This window comes from Lithobates pipiens, unplaced genomic scaffold (genome assembly GCF_037356315.1).
Source record: "Lithobates pipiens isolate NorthernLeopardFrog02 unplaced genomic scaffold, aLitPip1_a1.2 Scaffold_8, whole genome shotgun sequence".
NCBI lineage: Eukaryota > Metazoa > Chordata > Amphibia > Anura > Ranidae > Lithobates > Lithobates pipiens.
Window position 1 is genome coordinate 409,418,379 of NW_027507903.1, and position 24,524 is coordinate 409,442,902.

Here is a 24,524-nt window from a genome sequence, read left to right on the forward strand (position 1 = left end):
ATTAATATGTTTGTTCCCAATTTTTGTTTTACCTTTTTCACTTGACAAAAATCACATGCACTTCTTGATGTTGTTCTTTAAGGTTTGCAGGTAATATTGTTTCTGCATTCAAAGCAGCTTGAAATAAAAATAAAAAAATACATATTTGGGTTATTAACAAGCCAAGACATCAAAAATCATTAGTAAAATTTTCTTCAAAATTAGGAAATTTACAATGGAAATATTTAGTAATCATATCAGCTACTAAGTCAGAGTCAACAGTTCTGGCAGGTGTGCTACTTTTTTCCCCTTTTAAAATGTATTTTTAAATGATAGTCATCCATATAGTGGTTTGTATATATATTTTTGGAAAGACATTAAAATTATGTAATTTATTACATGTAAAATTAATAAATTTTAAGTGCAGCAATCCCTAGACTTTCTTTATATATGGCCTTTGGAAAGGCTTGATTGCTGGCACTAGGATGTATATCGTGTGCTGTCTACCACGCCTGCGGAGCTATAAAGATATATATATGTGTGTTCCTTTATTTTGTTTGTTTTTTACTACTGTAGAGAGCATTGAATGCCTTAATGGGTGCAAACTTGGACTGCAAGCTCCTTGAGAGCAAGGACTGATGTGAAGGTACATTTAATACATTATCTCACAAAAGTGAGTACACCCCTCACATTTTTGTAAATATTTTATTATATCTTTTCATGTGACAACACTGAAGAAATTATACTTTGCTACAATGTAAAGTATTGAGTGTACAGCTTGTATAACAGTGTAAATTTCCTGTCTCCTCAAAATAACTCAACAAATGACACTTTGCTACAATGTAAAGTAGTGTATAGCTTGTACAACAGTGTAAATTAGCTTTCCCTTTGCCATCAATGTCTAAAGCGCTGGCAACAAAAGTGAGTACACCCCTAAGTAAAAATGTCCAAATTGGGCCCAATTGGCCATTTTCCCTCCCCGGTGTCATGTGACTTGTTAGTGTTACAAGGTGTAAATGGGGAGTAGGAGTGTTAAATTTGGTGTTATCGCTCTCTCTCTCTCTCATAATGGTCACTGGAAGTGCAACATGGCACCTCATGGCAAAGAGCTCTTAAAGAGGATCTTAACCACTTCCCACCCGGTCAATAGCAGATTGACGTTCGTGAAGTGCTTCTGTTATCCTGACTGGGCGTCATCTAAAGTCCAGCAGGATAACATGCCTGCGCGCACGTCGCGGCAATCGCAAGTGCAGTGCGTCAGTCTGACATGCCGTACCTCCGATCATGATCTTCTCATCTGTCAGAGGCTTCTTACCTCGTGATCAGCTGTAAAAGCCGGTAAACGGCATTCCTCGGTATGCGCTGACAGGGAGAGCTGATCGGCGGCTCTCCCTGTCAGAGGTGGGGTCTGTGCTGATAATCAATTTGCTGTAATTAAAAGCTGCCAATCGGTGCCCAGTCAGTGCCCCAAAATAACCCCCTGCCAGTGCCCAATAAAGTGCCAGAGCCCACCACAGTGCCAATTAGTGCCCATCAGTCACACCTGCCAGTAACTAATCAGTGCCAGTACCTACTCAGTGCCACCTGTCAGTGCCAATCAGTACCACCTATCAGTGCCCATCAGTGCCGCCTGTCAGTGCTGCCTATTGGTGCCCATCAGTGCTGAAAATCAGTGCCGCCTATCAGTGCCCTCTCAATTCTACATATCAGTGCCACCTTATCAGTGCCAACTTATCAGTGCCACCTCATCATTGCCCATCAGTCAAGGAGAAAACAAAATGTAATAACCGAGACAAAGAAAAAACATTAAAAAAAAAAAAAATTGGGGCTTTTTTAGTTTGTTTAGCAAAAAAATAAAAACCACAGTGGGGATCAAATACCACCAAAAGAAAGCTCTATTTGTGGGAAGAAAATTATAAAAATTTAGTTTGGGTACAGTGTTGTATGACTGTGCATTTGTCATTCAAAGAGCAAGAGCGCTGAAACCTGAAAATTGTCCTGGGCAGGAAGAGGTGAAAGGGCATGGTATTGAAGTGGTTAAAATAAGAATTGTTGCTCTACATAAAGATGGCCAAGGCTATAAGAAGATTGCTAAGACCCTGAAACTGAGCCAAGACCATACAGCGATTTAAGAGGACAGGTTCCACTCCGAACAGGCCTCATCAAGCAGAGCATGATCCGCTCTTTTTGAAGACTGGGTCACAGGGCAGTATTTCAACATCATAATGACCCCAAACACACCTCCAAGATGACCACTGTCTTGCTAAAGCTGCTGAGGTTAAAGTTGATGGACTGGCCAGGCTTGTCTCCAGACTTAAACCCTATTGAGTATCTGTGGGGCATCCTGAAATGGAAGGTGGAGGAGCGCAAGGTCTCTAACATCCACAAGCTTTGTGATGTCGTCATGGAGGAGTGGAAGAGCACTCCAGTGGCAACCTGTGAAGTTCTAGTGAACTCCATGCCCAAGAGGGTTAAGGCAGTGCTGGAAAATAATGGTGGCCACACAAAATATTGAAGCGTTGAGCCCAATTTGGACATTTTTACTGCCAGCGGTTTAGACATTAATGGCTGTGTGTTGAGTTATTTTGACAGCAAATTTAAACTGTTATACAAGCTGTACACTCTCACTACTTTACATTGTAGCAAATTATGATCTCTTTAGGGTTGTCACATGAAAGGTTATAATAAAATATTTACAAAAATGTGAGGGGTGTACTCACTTTTGTGAGATACTGTATGTAAAGTGCTTCGTAAATTTTACAGCGCTATATAAGTACCTATAATAATGATAATAATTCTGAATTTTAGATACAAAAATGATAACACATATCAATGTTTCCTGACAATGTAATATTATACTTCCTTACTGTGTGGATAAAATGGAGTTAAAAATAGAATCATCTTTGATCTATTTCTCTTCTGTGCTGTTCATTAAAACACATTCATCTCTTTCACATGTTCTAACTTTACATACAATAAATCCTCTGGATAACCCCATTCTGTTAATTTCTACACCATCTTTGCTAAGCCCTCTTCCCAATTCTCTGTTCTGCTATTAATCCTGGTCACTGTACATAACTGACTTCTCCTAATCAATTTGCACATATGCGGTGGGTGGGAAGCTATCACACCTGAGTAACTGCCTTTTGCCAGTCTGTTTAGTAAATGTGTTTGGTGTTTTTTTATTGCAGATTACCAATTCTTAGATGTGATGGCTGTATTTGTTTTCTTTTTAGGCTTTCTTTCTTCTATTTGCATCTGGCTGTTCATCTAGCAAGTTTGTTGTATTTTTCAAAAGCACAAGCTCTCCAGCAGAATGTATCAGTTTACATGGATGAGACAATTATTTACCACTGGCAGGGGTGATTAAAATGATCAGCTTTTATTTATGCATGTAAAACCTTTATCCCAAAAGGAATAAACTGTTGTAGTAACTGATTATAAAGTGTGAACTAGAGTTTGATTTCAATTTGTTATTGTATTGAAATTTGTTAATACATTTACCACTCCCCACCCCCCAGATTGACATTGTTGTTGTCTGCTGTGAAAAAAGAGGGGAAAAAAAATCCAAAAGAAAAGAAAACTGATGCAGCTACCACATCTAATGATTAGTAAGCTGCAAAAGAATACATTGAAGCAATCCATATCTTTTTGAGGTTAGAGACTGTTGTGATTTGTTTTGTGTTGGAAGCAGATACAATGTTTTACTGATGTTTGTTAATGACTTTAATGAGTATAATTTTTGATTCAAAATTTCCTCTTTGGCAGATATTGTTACTGGAATAAACCTTGTAATTCAACATTATTACAGATCACAGTATTTTGCGGAGAGTGTATATTGTAATATATATATATATATATTTTTTTTTTTTTCTTTTTTAAAACAGTCGTGTGAAAAATTAAGCACAGACAAAGGAAATTGTCGACAGCAACATATTTGAACAGGTAAACTCTAACTACACATAAAAGGTAATATATTTAATTAATATATAGAAACTCATGGATTTAATTAATCTATGAGTTTCTGTGCCCTGTAGGGGGTGAGAGATGAGGTTGATCTCCACAGGAAGACCAGACAGCATGGTGTCCTGTAGCTGGAGAAACCAGATGTGCCTTCACCGGTTGTTGAATTCAAGGTACAATTTCATGTCCCTATGTTGGCAGAAAGTGTCAGACTGTAGAGGACCTCTTCAGCGATAGACAAAGTAGCTCATGGCTACACGTCTCACTAGGAGGCTAGAAGACGCATGGAATGGTGGAGACCAATATTTCAGTATGGGTTGTGCTTTGCTTTTTGCACTGCTGGGACATGAAGTTCTGCATTGTCTGTGTGGCTTTCTGGACACTGGGACTTTATTCTCTGCCCAGCCTGCAACTGCTGTCTGTGGGGTCTAGATGCTGCCCTCAGGACACAGACCACAGCCTTCTGAAGACCTGCAATGTGCCTATCAAAGACCTCTGACCACCAGACCTTCTATTTCATTCCAAGCTGCCTGGACTTCCTCTGCTGAGGTCACTGTTGACTGGTAAATTCTCTTAACTCTTTCTGTGCCCCTTACTGAGGATTTACCATGAGAGCACTGTGTTACGGACTTAGTCCTGATCCTGCCAGAATCCTACTATCTCTACTGTGTGCCCAGCCTGTGTACAGATTTAACCATTTGCCCCCCCCCAGGATCTGCAAGCCCTGTTGTGTGCCAAGTCTGTGAATGGATCTAACCCTTTGCCCGCCAAAACCCTGCTATGTTTCCAGCCTGTGTAAATATTTAAAGGGGTTTTAAAGTCAGACTTTTTTTTTTATCTTAATGCATTCTATACATTAAGATAAAAAACACGTGTGTGCAGCAGCAGCCCTAATACTTACCTGAGCCCCATCTCTGTCCACAAGTGTCTCGGACATTAGAGATTCTCTCTTCTAATTGACAGCAGCAGGAGCCAATGGCTCCACTGCTGTTTCTCAGCCAACCAGGAGAAAGAGTTTCGATGTCCGAGACACTCGTGGACAGAGATGGGGATCAGGTAAGTGTTAGGGGGGCTGCTACGCACAGAAGGCTTTTATCTTAATGCATATAATGCATTAAGATAAAAACCTTCTGACTTTACATCCCCTTTGAATCTTTACACAGGCTGGGAACACAGCAGGGATAACAGAGTTCTGGCAGGCAAAGGGTTAAAGTGATTGTTAAATTTATAGAAAAGATGACTTTACAATTACTTTAACCCTTTGCCTGCCAGAACTCTTATCCCTGCTGTGTTCCCAGCCTGTGTACGGATTTAACCTTTTGCCTGCCAGAACTCTGCTATGCCAGCACCTGTCTTTCAATGAAAGCCTTATGTTTTGTTTCACTCACACCTCCATCACAAATGACATTGAAAAACAAAAAAAACCCCACAGAGCTAGACTTACTGGTAACTCTGTTTCTAGGCGTCATCCAGGACAGCATAGGAGAGACAGGCTCCACCTCCGCAGGCAGAAAACACAAATAGTTAAGTCTTTAAAGGGCAGCCACCACCCCCCTTCCTCAATTTTTTTAACCACTTGGCGCCCAAGGTACGTCATATGACGTTGTGAGCTTTGTGGTGTTATATCTGAATGATGCCTGAGGCTACAGACATCATTCAGATATCGGCATTTTCAGCCGGTGATTCCCTGCACCATAAGAACGGTCTTAGCAGCTGTTTCGCCGCTTGATCATTCTTACGGGCAGTGCTTCTACTGACTCACCGCTTCCATCGGTTGGTCACAGAATCCGCCGGCCCCCGGATGGTTTCATAGAGATTTCCGGTGGACCAGATGGTCCCCAGAGTCTCTATGATCGTTCGGAGGCCGGGGCGCGATGTTATGACGTCACTCCCGGCCTCTGCATTCAAAATAACGGTGCTGCCTTGGCTGGGAAGCCGTCATTGTGTTTTTTTTTATTATTTTAGGCTTCCCAGCCTAGAGGTGAGATGTGGGGTTTTATTGACCCCGTATCTCACTGTAAATAGGTCCGATCATGCCATATTCCTATTACAAGGGATGTTTACATTCCTTGTAATAGGAATAAAAGTAATAATTTTTTTTAAAGTGTCAAAATAAAAGTAAAATTAAACAAACAAACCACACATGTGAGGTATTACCGCAAACGTTAGAGTGAGAGCAATAATTATAGCCCTAGACCTCCTCTGTAACTCAAAACATGTAACCAGTAAAAAAAATTTAAAGCGTCGCCTATGGGGATTTTGAAATACCAAAGTTTGGTGCCATTCCACGAGCGTGTGCAATTCTGAAGCGTGACATGTTGGGTATCTATATCTTTGACATAAAAAAAGTAAAAAAAGTAGTGTTTGAAAAATTGCTGCGCAAATACCGTGCGAGATAAAAAGTTGCAACAACCGCCATTGTATTCTCTAGGGTCTTTGCTAAAAAAAAAACATATATAATGTTAGGGGATTCTATGTAATTTTCTAGAAAAAAAAATTATGAATTTTACATGTAGGAGAGAAATGTAAGAATTGGCCTGGATGCGAAGTGGTTAAATAAGAACTTCCCCGGAACAGTTTCTGAAACAGAAAAACACTCATCCAAGGTTATAACAGCATATAGGGAGGGAATCCCTGCTGTCCTGGACGACACCTAGAAACAGAGTTACCATTAAGTCTAAACTGGTTTTCTCCAGTCTGTCTGCACAGGAGAGGATCAAAGAGAACTTACCAAATTGGGGGGGGAGGCTACCACCAGGAGGACCTTCCCCCCAAATGCACAGAAACCTGCGTTACATCAGAGTGGGGCGGGGTCACCCATACGTCACTGGGAAACCCCATGGCTTCCCTCACTAGCGTTAGAGGGGGCGGGGTCAGGTGACGGGTGGCCCTGCCCTCCTAATATAAGAAATGTCAGCGCTGGGATCCCCACAGTGTCTCCGCAGTGGAGACAGAAGACGGATGCATGTATGGACAGCGCTGGACTGAAAATCACCCATCGCTGGATCAGATCAGCCATCGCTGGACCCCGGAGAGATGATCATCCGTCGCTGGATAGCAAGAGTGGATTAGCACCGCTGGAATCTTTTCAAAAGCGTGTTTGTCTTATTTAACCATTTTTACACTTTCTTTGTGAAATGGTAGGGGTACTTTTGTACCCCCTCACCATTTCAAACAGGGGGGGGGCGGGATCTGGAGGACCCCTTGTTAAAGGGGGCTTCCAGATTCTGATAAGCCCCCCGCCCGCAGACCCCCACAACCACCGGCCAGGGTTGTGGGGATGAGGCCCTTGTCCCCATCAACATGGGGACATGGTGCTTTGAGGGGTCACAGACCCCCAAAGCATCCTCCCAATGTTGAGGGCATGTGGCCTGGTACGGTTCAGGAGGGGGGGGCGCTCTCTCGTCCCCCCTCTTTTCCTGCGGCCTGCCAGGTTGCGTGCTCGGATAAAGGGTCTGGTGTGGATTTTTAGGGAATGCGGGGTTCCCCTTAATATCCATACCAGACCTGAAGGGCCTGGTAATTGAATTTAGGGGAACCCCCATGCTTCTTTTTTTTTATCAATGAATGAATTGTCGGCTAATACAGAGAACACTCATTGAGTGTTCTCTGTATTACGGGAGCCGACAATGGAAAGTGATTTTAAAAGACTTTTTTTTCCTTGCGAAATGACACTTTGTGCAGGGACAGTTCTAAGCACGGGAAGCATGCGCCCCTTCACAGGCATACTATAGACACCCCCCAGGTATGAAATTTAAAGGAATATTACACTTTTATTGTTTCACTTTAATCAATATTAAAATCACTGCTCCTGAAAAAACAGACGTTTTTTAAAACTTTTTTTTGCATTGATCCATGTCCCCTGGGGCAGGACCCGAGTCCCCAAACACTTTTTAGGACAGTAACTTGCATATTAGCCTTTAAAAATTAGCACTTTAGATTGTGAACGTTCGAGTCCCATAGACTTTAATAGGGTTCTAAAGTTCACACAAAGTTTAGGTCTCTTCGCAGGTTCTGGTGCGAACCGAACAGGGGGGTGTTCGGCTCATCCTTACAATAGATTAACTCCCTTACAGGTCACTTATAATGATGATTATCATCATTATATGGAGGACAAGTACGAACAACCTCCGTATAGACATAATCAATATGATCATTATTCCTGTGCCAACCAGGTTTTTCAACAGGACACGCGGGGATGAAAAAGGGCTCCAGACCCAAAAGAGGTTGCAGGGGGGGGGGGGGGGCGGAAAATTCAAAGGAAAAAGGAGAAGAACTTAGCTGGCCAAGGAGTATTTCATTTGAGTTCTAAGACATTATCGAAAGAAGAACTTTCCATTTTGGATAAGGGCCTAAGTTTGCCCCTCTGAAGAGATTGGACAAGTTCCATACTTTTATTAATGTACATAAATTTATTAGGAAAATTAACATACAAAGATGCCTTGTGTCCAATCCCTGTGAGAGATCTGAGAGAGCCGCGACTTCAGGCATGGTACATTAGGGATTGTCGAAACCCTCTTTATTTAATCCCCCCGTCCTTGTTGTCCCTGCCGTCAGCATATTCAAAGATCTTGTTCTCAGCAATTTGGCCCAATTTCCTATTAGAAACCCCACAGCCATCATTCGTTCCAGGCTGGTCTGAAATCACTCAGTGAAAATAAAGACATTGTTATACGCCCCGCTGACAAAGGCAGAGGCATTGTGCTTCTGGACAGGATAGACTATGAGCAAGAGGTGTATAGGATTCCTGGGGATACTAAAACATAAGAAAATACATAACAACCCTACAAATAATTTTAAAGACAAATTGGAAAATGTAGTTGAAAAATGATACGAAATGAAAATTATTGGACATACTACTCGCACATTTTCAGAATAGGGGAACACATCGCCAAAATAGAGAGTGGAGATACTAAACATATTACACATATGGTTCCAAGACACTACAGGGTACATCACAACTATAACACTGAAGGTATAAGTTTTTTGTTTTTTTAGTTTCATTCCCCCATGGAGAGGTGGAGTCATGATTAAAGGCATTTCACAACTTGATAAAGTTTTGGATTTATGAACTCCAATCCTATCAACCCTGGGGGATCAATGTCGAATGGGATATAAATGCTTTTTTGAGGTATATGATTACTACATTACTATTGGGGGCAATGTGTGATCTAGATTTTTTTTTTCTTGCCAAGGTTAAATCTTACATTTTCATGTAGCCGATTATTGGTTCCACCAATAATTTTAAAAAGAAGATTTTACTTTTTACTGATGGGCTTGTTAGCTTTATATGTTGATTCAAAATTTGTGTATAATATTTTATATTTTTGTGTCCTGATCCCTTTGCGGAGGCCAGCTCTGTGTCAGCTGTGAGGTCCGGACTATTATGTATAAATTATAGATGTGCTATTGCACCAATTTAATTAATGTTCTATTCATGCTATGGTCCGTGATGTGCATTGGTGATTGCATATGTACGCAAATTTACATCTTATTTCACTCTGATTTTGAGTGAATTTTGGTTCTAGTTAAGTTAGTGACACCGCTCTAATTCCAACGATTGGTTTAATTTTCAGGTAATTTACTATTCCCGGTACTTATTAACAGAGTTTAGAATGAGGCTTGAATAGCTCTTTTGGTATAGTCGCCATATTTGTGGTGACGACCAATAGAGGACCATGCTTCCTGCTTCGGGTGCCATTTTGCCATCGTCTGACATTGCAGGCGCTCGGCTCAGTTTCTCTGCTGTATCGCGTTTATTCAGTGAATATGATATTAAGCTTCACTCTTATTTATCCTTTCCCTTAGAGCACTTGTACTTTTGGACATTCTTTGCCCATTTTAGTACTAAAAGAACTTTTGAGTTAACATTTTTCGGCCATACCCATATTGAGGCTTGAGCTATACATCAGAGTGAGGCTTGAACCGCAAGCCATGGGCGCCATCTTTGCAAACCGGAAGGTTTTTTTGTTTTACGATTTTCGGTGGCCATGGAGCTGACCCTCATTAGGGGAAAATCTCTTACCCTATAACTATGCAGTGGCTGCAGTGGACCAGCACGCCAGTTGATGTCTTAAGACAAACGTGTTGGGACGGGCTATGCTAATGCCACTGCGTTACTTTTTTTATTTACATGCTTTTAATGTCTTCTCAAAATGTGAGTGACCATTTACTATTTTTTTTTCAATAAATGCTCTATATGTAAACGGAATAACACTATGTGGCCCTATTTTTTCTCCTTTTGCCACATGTAATACTGGGAGGAACCGTTTGTGAATTTCAGTCACCATACCTCTGGTGGATACTTATTGATGTCAATATTGTGACGGATCCCTGCCTGATTGGTTTATATTGGAAGCTGTGTTTCCTGTACCTCTTCCTTACACCAAAAGCTCTGTTGACTTACAGTGCCTTGCGAAAGTATTCGGCCCCCTTGAACTTTTCAACCTTTTGCCACATTTCAGGCTTCAAACATAAAGATATACAATTTTAATTTTTTGTGAAGAATCACCAACAAGTGGGACACAATTGTGAAGTGGAACGAAATCTATTGGATAATTTAAACTTGTTTAGCAAATAAAAAACTGAAAAGTGGTGCGTGCAAAATTATTTGGCCCCTTTACTTTCAGTGCAGGAAACTCACTCCAGAAGTTCAGCGAGGATCTCTGAATGATCCAATGTTGTCCTAAATGACTGATGGTGATAAATAGAATCCACCTGTGTGTAATCAAGTCTCTGTATAAATGCACCTGCTCTGTGATAGTATCAGGGTTCTGTTGAAAGCGCAGAGAGCATCATGAAGACCAAGGAACACACCAGGCAGGTCCGTAATACTGTTGTGGAGAAGTTTAAAGCCGGATTTGGATACAAAAAGATTTCCCAAACTTTAAACATCCCAAGGAGCACTGTGCAAGCGATCATTTTGAAATGGAAGGAGTATCAGACCACTGCAAATCTACCAAGACCTGGCCGTCCCTCTAAACTTTCAGCTCAGACAAGGAGAAGACTGATCAGAGATGCAGCCAAGAGGCCCATGATCACTCTGGATGAACTGCAGAGAACTACAGCTGAGGTGGGAGAGTCTGTCCATAGGACAACAATCAATCAGTCGTACACTGCACAAATCTGGCCTTTATGGAAGAGTGGCAAGAAGAAAGTAATTTCTCAAAGATATCCATAAAAAGTCTCATCTAAAGTTTGCCACAAGCCACCTGGGAGACACACCAAACATGTGGAAGAAGGTGCTCTGGTCAGATGAAACCAAAATCAAACTTTTTGCCCACAATGCAAAACTATATGTTTGGCATAAAAGCAACACAGCTCATCACCCTCAACAAACCATCCCCACTGTCAAACATGGTGGTGGCAGCATCATGGTTTGGGCCTGCTTTTCTTCAGCAGGGACAGGGAAGATGGTTAAAATTGAGGGGAAGATGGATGCAGCCAAATACAGGACCATTCTGGATGAAAACCTGTTGGAGTCTGCAAAAGACCTGAAACTGGGACGGAGATTTATCTTCCAACAAGATAATGATCCCAAACATACAGCAAAATCTACAAAGGAATGGTTCACAAATAAACGTATCCAGGTGTTAGAATGGCCAAGTCAAAGTCCAGACCTGAATCCAATCGAGAATCTGCTGAAAACTGCTGTTCACAAACGCTCTCCATCCAACCTCACTGAGCTCGAGCTGTTTTGCAAGGAAGAATGGGCAAGAATTTCAGTCTATCGATGTGCAAAACTGATAGAGACATACCCCATGCGACTTGCAGCTGTAATCACAGCAAAAGGTGGCTCTACAAAGTATTAACGCAAGGGGGCCGAATAATTTTGCACGCCCCACTTTTCATTTTTTTATTAGCTAAAAAAGTTTCAAAAATCCAATAGATTTCGTTCCACTTCACAATTGTGTCCCACTTGTTGGCGATTCTTCACAAAAAATAAAAATGTTATATCTTTAGGTTTGAAGCCTGAAATGTGGCAAAAGGTTGAAAAGTTCAAGGGGGCCGAATACTTTCGCAAGGCACTGTATTAGGCATATGCCTAGTTGGGGTCAACACGTCTGGTAAGCTTCTCTCCTTATGGTGGTGGATTATCTACAGACAACTAGTTCACAAGGATTCACAGTCACTTTATTTAGTGAATCACTTTATGGACTATATATTTTTATATGCACAAGTACTGTTGGTCTATGTAAACTCACTATCATTGTTTGTATATTAGTTACTACTTTGCCATGTACACATGCTTTGCACAAATATGCACATTACGAATCTTTGGTATTAGTTTATTTTGAATGGTAGAATCTTTTATTTCATCATTATCAGCGCTGCACTATACCACCTTCCTATCAGCCTGGAGACACCTGAAATGGGCCTTTGCCCACGGAAACACTGGGATCATTACTGTCAAGAGACCCAGGCTCGATATGGCTATTCAGATGGACAACGCTGGATTGTTTTGAAGAAAGGTTGCTCTAAGTGTTACATTTTCCACCTTCTCCTCCGTAAGATAGACTTTCTGTGTCACTGAGTTCAACCTGTAGTCTAGGTAACGCCTGAAGTCCTGTGCCGGGGTCAGGTTTGATTTTTCTTGGTTTATTAAAAAATAAAAGGTCTTCTAAATACGGGATGATTGAGATCCCTCCCTTTTAGTCTCAGAGGCCTAGTGCCTCTGCCAGGACCTTTGTGAATATCCTAGGGGATGGGGAAAGGCCAAACGGCAGAGCCCTGAACTGGAGATGGCAGAAGCTCTTCCCCCACTTGATTGCCACCCTCAAAAACGTTGAGTCTTTGTGGCTTGTAATATGCAAATATGCGTCCCTCGGGTCAAGGGAAACCATAAAACAATTTGTGAGGGGAGGATTGTTTTTGCCGTAAAAACTGTCTCCATTCAAAACATTTTGTAGACCACGCTTAGAGACTTTAAATTTAGAATTAGGTGGAATTTGCCCGATGGTTTCTGTACCACAAAAACAGGTGAATAAAAACCCAGATTTGTCTCTTGCTGTCGTACTGGAATGAGCACCCGCTGGTCTATTAGGTCGCCAATTTTAGATAGAAGTGCTGCCACCTTCTGAGGATCCCTGGGAGGGGAAATTACAAACGTTTTTGTGGGCGGAGTACCCCTGAACTGGATTAGATACCTTTCCCCAATTATTCTCCAAATAAATCCATTAGGTGTACATTTTTACCACTGTGGGAGGAGCTACCCAATCTCCCTCCCACCGGGACCATATAATTCAGGGGGGGGGGTTAAGGTTTCTCCCTCCCCCACTATTTTTTAGTGGTTGTTTTAGGGGTCTGCCCTTGTGGCTTTTGAGGGCGAAAAAAATGCTTTTCCAGGGCTTTTTTGCTTTTAACCGGAAAAGCCTTCTTATCAGCAGGCCGGTCTAAGACCTTAACTAAGTTCTTCCTGAACAAAAGATCACCCTCAAATGGAATGCCACAGAGTCTTATTTTTGAGGCGAGATCCTCAGACCAAGATTTCAGCCACAGGGCCCGGCAAAAGGATTTAACCAAGACTGCAGCATCTGACATATAACCTGACGCCTTTTGTAACATAGGCAGCGAGTCCAGGATTTCCTTCCTTGAAGCCCCTCCTTACAAGTGTGCCTGCAGTTGGTCTAACCAGACCTTCAGATTTTGAGCCACGACCGTTGTAGCCATTGCCGGCTTTAAGTTAGCCATGGCCACGTCTCATGACCTCTTCAGTAACACCTCCATCCTTTTGTTCATGGGTTCCTTTAAGGAACCCCATGTACTCAAACGCGAGGTCAGCAACTTTGGAACTTTGTTCAACACACAGGAGGGGTCCTCGTTAGAGAGGAACCTCCTTTTCTAAGCTTTTGGGAAAAAAACAACTCAAGCTCCACCCACTTTTTTTGATGAATTCTGATAAGGCGTGTACCGGGAATACACTGCCTTGGTCTTCCTTCAGAGTCTGGTAAATTTGGTCATGAACAGACAGAGAAACCTGTTCTTCCTTAATTTCCAGGGTTTCATAGATCACCCCCAGCAAGACATCCACCTCCTCGAGCGAGAGCCTGTTTCTAGGCAATTTTGTCCCTTGTTTCAGTATACTTTTGGATGAGGCTGCTTCTCTCAGCTCCTCCAAAAAATAAATAAAAATAAAAATCTTCCTTCTCTGTTCCACCAACCTCCTCTGGGGCTGTAACGAGAGGTACTCCCACTGGCTGTTTTGGGGTCTCAAGGCCTGACTTCATTTAATTTTTACACCCGAAATTAAGTCTTTACGTGCCCCCCTTGCCTCTTTGTAGACTAGTTTGTCTATACATGGCTTGCAGAGTGGTTTATTCCAACCCTCTTTAAAGAGGAAGTAAACCCTGATGGGTTTACTTCCTCTTTTTTTCCCTGCAAAGGTAAAGCATAATGGACTACTATGCATCGCATAGTAGCTCATTATGTGTCACTTACCTGACACAGGAGCCAGCGAAGTCGCCGCTGATCCCTGTAGTCCGCCGCGTCCATCTTGCTGGTGGCGTCTCGCAGCTCCGACCAATGACAGCGGCGCAACCGCGATGACGTCACTCCCGCGCATGCGCACGGGAGTCGCGCCTCGCAGCTCCGTTGCTGTCATACGGCGAAGCCGCGATGACGTCACTCCCGCGCATGCGCACGGGAGTCGACAAATTTGGCAAATCCATTCTTGGATTTGCCGCATTTAGTGCGCCTGTGCGCCGCTGTCTACGGCGCATGCGCCGTAGACAGCGGTGCCCATTTTCGGGCAAATATCTCCTAAACCATATAGGTTTAGGAGATATTGCTTGGACCTACAGGTAAGCCTTAATCTAGGCTTACCTATAGGTCCAAGTTGTTTGGAAGGGTTTACTTCCCTTTTAAACTTGGTCATACAAGACGGGCACCTCTTCTTCCCTCCAGACTTCTGTTTCTGTGGGTTGAGCCAAGAACAGGAGAAAAGGGGAAAAGGGGAAATGTGCTGTCAAACACCCTCTTTTTCTGGGTGTGCCATCACACAACACCACAGGGCTACCCCAGCAGCCATATATGGATTCTCAAGGGCCCTAAGCACAGATCCAAAGTCAGAGAGAGAAATACCTAGGGAACCCCAGGCCCTCTCCCCCTCTCACCCACCTCGTAGGCTAAGACACCCCTGTGTTTGCCTACCTGAGCTGGGCTGCCACCAGTGCCACTCTGTGCCACTTCTGATGTGTCCTTCTGCTGAAACATCTGCTTGTGACCAAGCTCTGGACCACCAGCAGCTTGTGGCTGGCATTTAAATCCACCACCAGGGATCAGTCATCCTCGCGTGTCACGGAACCAGAACTGCAGTGTCGAAAGCCCTGCCCCCTCCTGCGCTCCAAAGGCCAGAACTCGAGGCCCACGCCTGCCCCCACACTGCTCTCACTGGGAAACCCACAGGCTTCCGGATCCAGCAGTCAATTTACCCTATGCTGGAGAGCTGCATGGTGGACTTCCAGACCTCCCTGGGCTTTTTCTGGAGGAGAAGCACTGGTAGCTTCCACTGCAGTCTGACCAGGGGCCCAACATACCTAACACAGGTAACAAACACTCCCTTTCTAGACAGCCTTCCTAGGCTCAGGGGAAAGAGCTCCATAACCTGCTCTTCCTCAGGTGGAGGAAACAAAAATACTGAGGAAGGGGGATGGTGGCCGCCCTTTAAAGACAGACGACTGGAGAAAATAACTATAGAACAGTAAGATTGTGGCTATCCATAAGTCTGGCAGGGGATTTAAAGTGACAATTAAGGCAAAATCTAAACTGACATATGATACAGTCTCTTACTAGCATTATCAATGCAGGCTTATTTTTTGAGTCCCTCTGTAACAGATTTTCTACTTGTCGATCATGCTGTTCTTTTTTTACTTACCTTAACAGTGCATGCTGTGGATCAAAATGGAAGTTAGAAGGTTGAGGCAAACCATGTAACACTGAGAAAGGTGCTTACAATGGTCAGCTTTTATTTAGTTAAGAAATGAAAAAAAATTGAAAACCATTTCTGTAAATGCTCAAAAATTGTTAGCTGGAGTTAGGCTTTAAATTTGTTAGTCACTTTTGGTAAGTCCATCTAAATCTACTAGTCCATCTAACACTACCCAGACTTAATAGACTACTTTTGGGCTACTAGACTCGACCAACTCCGCCATTGGTTCCTCCCAGTTGACAACCCGCTATGGGTAGACCTAGAAAAAGCACTACTGCCAGTAGCTGATACGCGGCTACGTGACCTGTGGGATCATTGGTCCTTGGGAAACCTGTTACCCTCAGCACAAGTGTCTCTACAGGCATGGAGGTTCCTCCTTCGACTAGATTGCAACGACTCGCAACACATCCCATCTGATTTTCCCATAGAAGTATTGGAGGCAAAACTCCCTCTGCTTTCGACCACTCGGTTGAAAGCGGGAGGAGCCGTACACCTGACTGATCTATTTACAGATCAGAAACCGAAATCTGCAGAACGCATGATAGCTGATTTTCAGCTACCGAGCAACTTGTGGTTTTCCTGCACATGCATCTACCACTTCCTGAGGACACACCCAGCCCCCAAGTTACAAATGTCTATCAAAGCATGGCATTTCCATTCTACTACCCCACATTCTGTTAAAGGTATATCTCTATTCTATAATATCATTAATAACAAAAACACCTTCTGCAAAACATCGACCCTTAGAAGGTGGGAAAGGGACTTGTCCACCACTTTCTCCAACGAACAATGGTCTCAAGCTTTCCGATCTATTCATCACGCTTCCCACTGTGTGAATCACTGGGAAATGAAACTTAAAATTCTCAACAGATGGCACTATACACCGTACAGAATTGCCATCTTTTTTCCAGGCTCATCACCACTTTGTTGGAGAAAGTGTGGTCAAACGGGTAATCTGCTCCATATGTTGTGGGAATGCCCGAGCCTAACCAGCTTGTGGAATAAAGTTTTCAACCTCATAGCATCCCTCACAGGCGTATTAACGCCCCCAAATCCTGCTCTAGCTATACTGCAGATTGGTATAGAGAAATTTCCACCAGGTGATAGACCAGTTATTACTCATATCTTACTGGCAACTAGAAATCTCATCCTACAAAATTGGAAGGACACTTCGGCCATTAATATCTCTGATGTTTATACACTGGTTAATGGAAACCACGCTTTTGAACGCTTGTTAGCCATCAATAACCTAAAATACCACAAGTTTGATAAAGTTTGGCATACCTGGTGCAAGAGCTTCAAACCTTGTTGACAGCGTACTACCTTAACGGCCTCAACTTGACATAAGCGTATTGTATGGACTTCTACTTATTGAAAACATACAACTCGTATGTATCCAGATGTGTAAGGCATATTGTGTGTAACAATACCTGTTTTCCTGATATTTTTTTTTTTTTGAAAAACTTTTTCCATGTACTTACTTCAATGCTTGTTAAAAAATTTTGAAAACCAATAAAAATGTATTTGATTTAAAAAAAAAATTGTCACTTCCACCCATAGCTCTTGAAGGGCCATTTTTTTCCCCCAAATCACAAAAAAAAGGTATTTTTTTTTTTATTGCATTTTAGTGTAAGTGTCTTTTTGACCCCAGATCTCATATTTAAGAGGTCCTGTCGAGCTTGCGTGCAGAAACAATTGCATACGTGAGTGCATATGAAAATGGTGTTCAAACCACACACGTGAGGTTTTACCACGACTGGTAGAGTGAGCGCAATAATTCTAGCCCTAGATGTCTTCTAACTCAAAACATGCAACCTGTATAATTTTATAAACATTGCCTATGGAGATTTTTAAGAGTAAAAGTTTGTCGCCATTCCACGAACGGGTGCAATTTTGAAGCGTGATATGTTGGATATCAATTTACTCGGAACAACTATCTTTCACAATATAAAAAAAAAAATTAGGCTAACTTTACTGATGTCTAATTTTTTAATTTAAAAAAAAGTGCGCTTGTAAGGCCGCTGAGCAAATACAGTGTGACAGAAAGTATTGTAACGACCGCCATTTTATTCTCTAGAGTGTTAGAAAAAAAATGTATAATGTTTGGGGGTTCTAAGTAATTTTCTAGCAAAATAAAAAAATGTTTGTTAACAACAAATCTCAGAAAGAGGCTTGGTCCTTAAGTGGTTAAATATATAGGCAACAACAACTACGTCTTCTGGAATGAATAAAGAGTTATACAGTACAAACTGTAGCAGTAGACATGGCACAAACTGAAGACAGCATTTCAGGAGAAGAACCAATTGTGAAGCATAGTGATGGAAATAGTAATATTTTTGTGTTGCTTCTGGGCAACTCACAACCATCAAGTCAGTTATTAATTCTAGATTATATGATAATGTACTCTATGTGAATGTGAGGCAATCTGTCTGAAAGTTAAAGCTGAATATGAAAATTCTATGAAGCACACTGGTATATCTACTAAGGAATGTCTCAAAAAGAAGAAATGGGTGTTTATAGACTGAAGGCAGAGGAAGAATCACTGCTCCAGGTGAGCTGAAGACAACCCACAGGTGCTGACCCAGTTCGCCACTGCGACAAACAATTCAACTTGGAATAGGCAGCCTCACTCTGCAACAGGATACCAATAAAAACATCTTTATTGTAATGTTGACAGATGCAATCATAGGAATGACCAGAAGGTTAACATGTTTAACCTCTGACTGCATCTGTCTACATTACAGTAAAGAGATTTTCATTCATATCCTCTTGCACTGTGCAGTTGCCTGTTCCAAGTGTTCGGGGGTTTAACTAGGTCAGTCTATAAAGACCTGATTTGAATTCAGTAAAAATATTGTGGGAGATTTGAAAACTGCAGATCATGCAAGGAAACCCACATATATCTTGCAATAAATTGAATTTTTCATTGAGCAGTGGTCAAACATTTCACAAATTTTATGTTAGAGACTGGCAGGCAGTTTTTAAAAACTCCTAACAAAGTAAATTCTACTTCAGGTTCATTACAGCTTCTGAGGCCAGAGGTACACTTATATTCTTCAGAAGACACCATTACATCTATTGCTATTTTAATTTAAGAGATGATTGAAAAATCACTTCTGCCTGTTCAAATTATTAGATATACAGGCATACCCCACTTTTAAGTACACAATGTGGTGTATTTACTAAAGCTGGAAAGTGCAAAATCAGGCTCACTTCTGCATAGAAATTGATGAGCTTCCAGGTTTTATTACCAAAGCTTAATTGAACAAGCTGGGGTTAGAAGCTCATTGGTTTCTATGCAGAAGTGAGCCTGGTTTTGCACGTTTCAGCTTTAGTAAATAAACCCCATTGTGTACTTTAAAGCGGGGTATGCCTGTAGATATAGAGATGGAGAATGAGAAAAAATAAACAATTTCCATGTGGTATACTTTTTCACATAACTGTACAACTTAAAACAGAAAAGTATTATAGTCTCCATGCAAATATACTTTGATGTTATGAACATGTACTTTTGTAGCAAAATCTGATGTGGATTCACTTCCACTCATGCTAGAATTTTAAGCCTAGTGTAGGTTTATATACAATAACAAGATTTCAGAAGCACCTACCTATATATCTTAAGAGCTTAACGGTGTATATTATAAAAAGTACCAAAACCAAGAAGGAAACCAGAGATCGAATTGTTAACCTGAAGACATGGATGCCTTTGGCTGAGGAAGTTTCTTCATCATCCAAAACTGAAATATAAACAGAGACAATGAGGTTAATTTACTAAAGGCAAATAGACTGTTCACTTTCCAAGGAAAGTTGCACTTTGCCACTGAATTTTCCCAAGAGTTTAGTGAATGTTGTGAAAATTTTATTTGCAAAGAATACCAAATCATTTTTGCTTGCAAATGATTTGGATGATAGAAGTCTACAGAACTTCACCAACATGGAACTTAACTGTATCTGAGCACCACAAGCTGTACATGCTATTTATTTCATTTTTAATATTCAAAGCAAACTCAGTCATCCATTCATGTCTCCATGTTTTATTTTGTTGAGAAAACACCATATACTATTTCTAGGCACGGCCATCTTGAGCAAGGGTGGAAAATTAATGTAGCATTTACTTCTTGAAATTCATCTGCCTTTGGCTCAAGCATGCAGACAAGGGGTTGTGTTCAGCTGAGAAAGCCCCTCTTCCCCTCAAGAGGAAAGCAAACAAAAAAAATTCCAATGAAGACTCATGGGATGTATAACATAATTTTGGCCTGCATCCGAAACCATAAAGCAACTAAAGAAATATGAAAAAAGTTTAAATCAAAATAAAATATACCTTCCTATCCATTTACTATTGCTAGCAGCATACAGATTAAAAACAGTGTTTATTGAGAGAGAGTTTAGTTCCACTTTAAGCTCTAGGGAAAATTGATTTGCAAAGTGCAACTTATGGTGACCATAGATGGATCCAAATTCGTCCAGTTGAGCAGGAGCCAATCGAATTTTGACCATTTTGTGGCTTTCCTTGTTTAAACACAAAAACTGTTAAGCCTCATACACACGATAGGACTTTGTACAAACTTTCCCTTGGATTTTTGTACAAAGGGCGTCGGCCCTGAACTTGTATTGCATACACACGGCAGGACTTTTTCAGCCAACTTTCACCAAATCACGTGGTTTTTCTGCTCTTTACCGCCACCTTTGGTCAACTTCTGTATTGTTGTCTGATCTTTTGCATTGGTTCTGAGCATGCCTGTTTGTACTTTGTACAAAAGTCCTATGGTTTTCTGTACACACGATCAAACTTTGCTCCATCGGGCTTTTGTTGCCAGAAAGTTTGTCCGTTCGCACAGCCAACAAAAGTCTGATGAAAACCAAAAAAGTTTGTCCGATGGAGCGTACACACAGTCGGATGTTGCTCCAAAACAGCTAATTTGCATGTTTGTTGTCAAAAAGTCTGATCGTGTGTATGGGCCTTTAGATCGACTTCTGTTGATTGAACGAGTTGGAAAATTGTAAACTTGTCAATCAGCAGTTACAGCTACTTTGCCGAATCCAGCTGTCGGAATACAATGTCCCAGCAGGGTGGGGGGGGGGGGGGGTAATTCCTCCAACCACCTTCCTTGTATGGATGGAGAAACCTGTTTTTTTTCTTTAGTGCACTTGCTGAATGAAAAAAAAAAAAAAAAAACACAAACACACACACCTATGGCCATCAACGTCTTGAACGAAAAAAAAAAAAATAAAAAAAATATATATATATATATATATATTGTACAGGACGCCGTGGCTGGGTCCTGGAAGGACGCTATATTTCCCCTCTGTTTGGGTTGTGGTCTCTTTAAGGGAATAAAATTGATTAACCCACCTGTTAAGGAAGTGTCTTTAAAAAACAAGACAGGAAGTGGTAGATGGGTGTGGAGGAGTGGAGAAGACATGGTGGATGGTGTTTATTTTGGGTTGCAGCAACTGAAGTGGACAGCAGTGTCCTGTTTGAAAGGCTCCTGGCAGGGGAAGCTACCTGCCATCAAGACCAAGCTCTGTTTTGATAAAGACAGCTATTCTGGACTTTGCAAGTCGGTGAGACTACAAACCTTTTTCCTTTTGTTTTTGGCTGCTGTAAAGCTATTTAAGTTTAATAAACCCTTTGTTGTATGAAAAGCCTGTGTCCTGCGATCTACCTGGACCCCCGAACATTACAAGTGGTGCTCGAATGCGGGCAGGACAAAGTAACAGGCGTTTTTCTTGCTATTTTTTTTTTTTTTTGCATTGGATTTGATTTAAAGGGACAGTACAGTGAATTTATGTCCTGGGTTAAAGCTGCACAAATTTTGAAAGCTGAAACAATGGAGGAGCTAATTAAACAGCTGTCCTTAGCTAATATACAAGCGCAGACTCGCCATGAGGAAGCTAATCAGTAGGGATGAGCTTCGAGTTCGAGTCGAACTCATGTTCTACTCGAACATTGCCTGTTCGCCTGTTCAGCGAACAGTGAACAATTTGGGCTGTTCGCAGCAAATTCGAAAAGCCGGAACACCCTGTACAAGTCTATGGGAGAAATCTAAAGTGCTCATTTTAAAGGGTAATATGCAGGTTACTGTCCTAAAAAGTGTTTGGGGACCTGGGTCCTGCCTCAATGCAAAAAAAAGTTTTAAAAACGGCCGTTTTTTCAGGAGCAGTGATTTTAATAATGATTAAAGTGAAACAATAAAAGTGTAATATTCCTTTAAATTTCGTAGCTGGGGGGTATCTATAGTATGCCTGTGAAGGGGCGCATGTTTCTGGTGCTTAGAACTGTCGCTGTACAAAGTGTCATTTGTGCAGGAAAAAAAGTCTTTTAAAATCACTTGCGGCTAAATTGTCGGGTCTCCGTAATACAGAGAACACTCAATGAGTGTTCTCTGTATTAGCCGACAATTCATTCATTCATTGATTAAAAAAAAAAAAAAAAAAGCGTGGGGGTTCCCCTAAATTCAATCAAAAGGCCCTTCAGGTCTGACATGGATATTAAGGGGAACCCCGCATCACATTTTAAAAAAAAATTGACGTGGGGGTCCCCCTAAATATCCATACCAGACCCTTTATCCGAGCACGCAACCTGGCAGGCCGCAGGAAAAGAGGGGGGGACGAGAGAGCGCCCCCCCCTCCCTCCTGAACCGTACCAGGCCACATACCCTCAACATTGGGAGGATGCTTTGGGGGTCTGTGACCCCTCAAAGCACCTTGTCCCCATGTTGATAAGGACAAGGGCCTCATCCTCACAACCCTGGCCGTTGGTTGTGAGGGTCTGCGGGCGGGGGGCTTATCAGAATCTGGAAGCCCCCTTTAACAAGGGGACCCCCAGATCCCGGCCCCCCCCCCTGTTTGAAATGGTAAGGGGGTACAAAAGTACCCCTACCATTTCACAAAGAAAGTGTCAAAATGGTTAAATAAGACACACTTTTGAAAAATTCCTTTATTTAAAAAAAATAAAATAAAAAAAAAAATTCCAGCGGTGCTAATCCACTCTTGCTATCCAGCGACGGGTCTCCGGGGTCCAGCGATGGATGATCATATCCAGCGACGGGGGATCTCTCAGTCCAGCGCTGTCCATACCTCCTTCTTCTGTCTTCCAGATTCTGATAAGCCCCCCGCCCGCAGACCCTCACAACCAATGGCCAGGGTTGTGAGGATGAGGCCCTTGTCCTTATCAACATGGGGACAAGGTGCTTTGAGGGGTCACAGACCCCCAAAGCATCCTCCCAATGTTGAGGGTATGTGGCCTGGTACGGTTCAGGAGGGAGGGGGGGCCGCTCTCTCGTCCCCCCCTCTTTTCCTGCGGCCTGCCAGGTTGCGTGCTCGGATAAAGGGTCTGGTATGGATATTTAGGGGGACCCCCACGTCAATTTTTTTTTAAAATTTGATGCGGGGTTCCCCTTAATATCCATATCAGACCTGAAGGGTCTGGTATGGATATTTGGGGGGACCCCCACGTCAATTTTTTTTTTTATTTGACACGGGGTTCCCCTTAATATCCATGTCAGACCTGAAGGGCCTTTTGATTGAATTTAGGGGAACCCCCACGCTTTTTTTTTTTTTTTTTTTTTTTAATCAATGAATGAATGAATTGTCGGCTAATACAGAGAACACTCATTGAGTGTTCTCTGTATTACGGAGACCCGACAATTTAGCCGCAAGTGATTTTAAAAGACTTTTTTTCCTGCACAAATGACACTTTGTGCAGCGACAGTTCTAAGCACCAGAAACATGCGCCCCTTCACAGGCATACTATAGATACCCCCCAGCTACGAAATTTAAAGGAATATTACACTTTTATTGTTTCACTTTAATCATTATTAAAATCACTGCTCCTGAAAAAACGGCCGTTTTTAAAACTTTTTTTTGCATTGATCCATGTCCCCTGGGGCAGGACCCAGGTCCCCAAACACTTTTTAGGACAGTAATCTGCATATTACCCTTTAAAATGAGCACTTTAGATTGTGAACGTTCGAGTCCTATAGACTTTAATAGGGTTCTAAAGTTCACACGAAGTTTAGGTCTGTTCGCAGGTTCTGGTGCGAACCGAACAGGGGGGTGTTCGGCTCATCCCTACTAATCAGCGCTTAGCAACCCAGCTGGAGGTACAAAAAATGCACCACAACGAGTTGGTGGCCCAGTTAGCAGCCCAGCTAGCGACCCAACAAGGGGTTATGCAGGCTCAGATGGCGGCCTTAAAAGAAGCAGTGCAGCAGCTTTCTCAGGGCCGTGAACAAGTGGCCGTTGCCCCTGGCAACCAGGTGACCGTAAGGGCAAGCCATTTTCTGCAGAAATTGTCCCTGAGTGATGATGTAGAGGCGTTTCTGGCTACATTTGAGAGGACGGCAGAGAGAGAAGGGTGGCCCCAGGACCAGTGGGCCGTCTTAATTGCTCCTTTCCTAACCGGAGATCCTCAAAAAGCCTATTTTGACCTTCCACCAGAAGACGCTAAAGATTATCAGAAATTAAAGGCAGAAATACTGGCTCGGTTGGGGGTGACTACGGCTGTCCGGGCCCAACGAGTGCACCAATGGAAGTATCGTCCAGATCGGCCACCGTGGTCTCAAATGCATGACCTGGTGCAACTAGTAAAAAAAATGGCTGCAGCCCGAAGTGTTGTCTGGTCCCCAAATTGTGGAGCGGGTCGTGCTGGACC

General features: G+C 42.3%; 1 protein-coding gene across 1 annotated transcript in view; it reads right to left on the reverse strand.

The window, feature by feature from the left end:
• The window catches only part of LOC143962962 (uncharacterized), a 50,001-nt gene that overhangs the window by 20,625 nt on the left and 4,852 nt on the right, over positions 1-24,524 (reverse strand). Inside the window, exons 2-3 of the mRNA XM_077472481.1 lie at positions 19,477-19,605; positions 33-117 (exon numbers count right to left, since the gene is read on the reverse strand). Coding sequence (XP_077328607.1) covers positions 38-117; positions 19,477-19,605 — 209 coding nt within the window. The 3' untranslated portion in view covers positions 33-37. The remainder of the gene's footprint in view (positions 1-32; positions 118-19,476; positions 19,606-24,524) is intronic.